At 50.5% G+C, this 3618-nt stretch overlaps 1 protein-coding gene across 1 annotated transcript; it reads left to right on the forward strand.

Annotated features, from left to right (window-relative positions):
- The first annotated feature begins 1990 nt into the window (after window positions 1–1990).
- On the forward strand, window positions 1991–3257 carry LOC4327269 (caffeoylshikimate esterase). The gene has a single exon (XM_015772576.3). The coding sequence runs from the start codon at window positions 2059–2061 to the stop codon at window positions 3046–3048; it is 990 nt and encodes a 329-aa protein (XP_015628062.1). The 5' UTR covers window positions 1991–2058; the 3' UTR covers window positions 3049–3257.
- Window positions 3258–3618: the final 361 nt, after the last annotated feature.

The following is a 3618-nucleotide window of genomic DNA, read 5'->3' on the forward strand; positions in this document are numbered from 1 at the left end:
TATCTTTATTATGTTTTATGATATCCTATATACTTATATAGTTCATCCTCACTTAATTCTTAAATGATTAATCTATGGTCCAAATTATTTTTCTCCTTTTTTCCTCTAATTAAATCATATCACATCAACTGTTTTTAGCATTTAGATGATTAATCTACCGTCCAAACTATCTCCCTACTTTTCTTCTTCCATAAAGTCATACCACCTTACTTTTTACGTTTGAATCATCATTCTACATACTATTTAAATTTAAATTATCATAAATCATATTAATTTACTCAATCTGATGTTATCTAGCTATCTTATATGTTATTTTTTTATTGTTATTTTTTTTATTGTTATTATACTAAATTTCCACAGCAATGTGTGGGGTTTCACCTAGTAATAATAAGGCTAATGATATCTCACGCACAACGTCGCACGCCTCGCACTCGAATCTTCCGAGATCCGTTGATGAGATAAACCAAACAGTAGTGTGCATCTACGGATCTACCGGATGATACGTCCTCCTCATTGATATCGACGTGTTTCACCGTTGCAACCGCCCCCGATTTTGATTGGGACTCTCTCCGGGGCACGTCTAATGGACGGGTGATCGTCCCCCTACCCCCTCCTCTCTCTCTCTCCCCTCTCCCTCCTCCCTTTCTTCTCTTCTTACTATATTCTCTTCTTACTACAGTAAACCACTAAATTTTTTTTAAAAAAACAAAAAGTTAGAAAAATTTATGTATAGAAATATTATATATAAAAAATTTGAATTCAAATTCAAATTTGAATCGGGTATGTAAACTTTTGACTTATAAACTTTGGGTCTATAAACTTTAGGTGTATAAACTTTAGATGTATAGAAATACTATATATGAAAAATATTTGAATTCAAATTCAAATTTGAATCGGATATTTGAATTCAAATTCAAATTTGAAACGGGTATATAAACTTTTGACTTATAAACTTTAGATCTATAAACTTTAGGTGTATAAATTTTAGATGTGTAGAAATACTATATATAGAAAATATTTGAATTCGGAGAGAGGGGGGACCCGATCGCTACCCCATCGGCTGGGCGATCGATCGCCCATTAGAGGTTTCGCTCTCTCTGGCCCCTATAGGCTACGAATTTAAATAGTAGTATATCCAGATTCATAATACTAACATATATTTTATCTAATTAAAATTTCTTACTACTCCATGCTAAAATATAAACCTAAAACGGAATTGCTAACCTCCTACCGACAGAAATTGCATCTCTAAATCTTGTAGATTTTAGGTCACTGGATGAGCTTCGAGATTCGTACTCTAGACCTTCTCCTTCAACTCCAGCGACCTTCTCTTCTCCTCCGGCGCCAGCGACACCCTAGACTCTAGCAGAGGACCCCTACGGGTTAGAGTCTCGGGGTGGGGTGGGGGTGGGAGGGGGAAGGGGAGGAGATCGCTGGCTTAGAGGGATGACCAGGGGAGGCAGTGGGCCAGCGGCGGCGTCGGTGGCGGGGCATCTCGCCGCCGACGGCTCGAGGAGGAAAGGAGGGTCTCGCCGGCGCCGTTGACGTCCCCCGGCCAGCCGATGAGGCGGGCGGCGGCACAGCGGGGCGGTGGCGGTGGGGGATCAGGTGGAGGAATAGCGATGGGAGGGGTGGTGGTTGAATACGCGTGACAGTAGGGGAACGGGAAGGGTTAATGCCTCTGCACGAATCTTAAAGTGCATCTAATGATCCAAAATTTGAAAGATGAGAGATGAGATTTTCTGTTAATAGATATGTAGACAGTCCCTATATGAAAACAGTATTAAATAAAACATTTACTAGTAAAATCAATCTATATATGAAGTATGCCTAGAGTATTGTAAAACGTTTTATTTAATTCTAGGTTTTTAATTTTGGGACGAAGATAGTACTAACTATATTTTGTAACGGAGAGATTGTTTTTGTTTGGTTCGGTGTGACTCGCCGTTTCGCCACAATAAATATCCCACCCATCCATCCACCGGAGGACACTACAACGCCAAAGCACTGCACTGCACAAGCAGCTTCCTCGCCTTCGCATCTACTACTCCCCCCAAAATGGCGCATCCGGTGGCTGAGGCCGACGAGAAGAGCCCCTTCGGCCGCCTCACCGCGGAGGAGTTCTACGCGCGCCACGGCGTGCTGCACACCTCCTCCACCTTCGTCAACCCGCGCGGCCTCCGCATCTTCACCCAGCGCTGGGTCCCCGCGGGGGGCGACGCGCCCCTCCTCGGCGCCATCGCCGTCGTCCACGGCTTCACGGGGGAGTCCAGCTGGACGGTGCAGCTCACCGCCGTCCACTTCGCCAAGGCCGGGTTCGCCGTCGCCGCCGTCGACCACCAGGGCCACGGCTTCTCCGAGGGCCTACAGGGGCACATCCCCGACATCGTCCCCGTGCTCGAGGACTGCGAGGCCGCGTTCGCCCCGTTCCGCGCCGACTACCCGCCGCCGCTTCCGTGCTTCCTCTACGGGGAGTCCCTCGGCGGCGCCATCGCGCTGCTGCTCCACCTCCGGGACAAGGAGCGGTGGCGCGACGGGGCGGTGCTCAACGGCGCCATGTGCGGGGTCAGCCCCAGGTTCATGCCCCCCTGGCCGCTCGAGCACCTGCTGTGGGCGGCGGCGGCCGTGGCGCCCACGTGGCGGCTCGCCTTCACCCGGGGGAACATCCCCGACCGCTCCTTCAAGGTGCCGTGGAAGCGCGCCCTGGCGGTGGCGAGCCCGCGCCGCACCACGGCGCCGCCCCGCGCCGCCACGGCGCTGGAGCTCCTCCGCGTGTGCCGCGAGCTCCAGTCCCGGTTCGAGGAGGTGGAGCTCCCGCTCCTGGTCGTCCACGGCGGCGAGGACACCGTGTGCGACCCCGGGTGCGCGGAGGAGCTCCACCGCCGCGCCGGGAGCAAGGACAAGACGCTGCGGGTGTACCCGGGGATGTGGCACCAGCTGGTCGGCGAGCCCGAGGAGAACGTCGACAAGGTGTTCGGCGACGTCCTCGACTGGCTCAAGTCCCACGCCGCCGCCGCTGCCGCCGCGCGTGGCGAGGGGCAGCAGTAGTTCGGTCGGTCACGCGTGCCGCGTGCTTGGGTAATTCATGGCGGATTCAAAGCAAAAGTACGGGGGCGCAATAAAAGGTTGTGGAGTTGATTGGTGAGACGAGATCGATCTGGTCCCGGTGTATCTCCGTCTCTGCGTGTGGCCATGTTCCATCTCCGTGTCTCTCTGCTCGTATTAGTCCATGAATTGAATGCCAAAAAAATTTGCCATGTTCGTGTGCTTGGGTGGGTGGTTGTGGGTTGGCGAGCGATCGGTTGCTGCCCTGCATCTCCTGCAGAGCAGAATTCCCATAAATGATGAATTTAAGAAGTCCTCGCTGAGAACGCTGAAAAAAAAATTCATAGTTTGGGAATTGAATTTTTTTTCCTCAAATTTGTGTCCAATTCTCGTGAAATCCAGCAAAGGCTAAGCCCGCAGTGGTTTACCGTCTAGAAGAAATACATAGGAGATCACGAATTTCGGAAGTGAACGGTTGACAACTGACATTGACCTTCCTCCGTTCTCTCCTTCCCAGTTCCCACCCATTGCCCGCTCGATGTAACAGAGACAACCGTTGATAACAACAGTCTC

This window comes from Oryza sativa, chromosome 1 (assembly GCF_034140825.1).
Source record: "Oryza sativa Japonica Group chromosome 1, ASM3414082v1".
NCBI classification, from domain to species: Eukaryota; Viridiplantae; Streptophyta; class Magnoliopsida; order Poales; family Poaceae; genus Oryza; species Oryza sativa.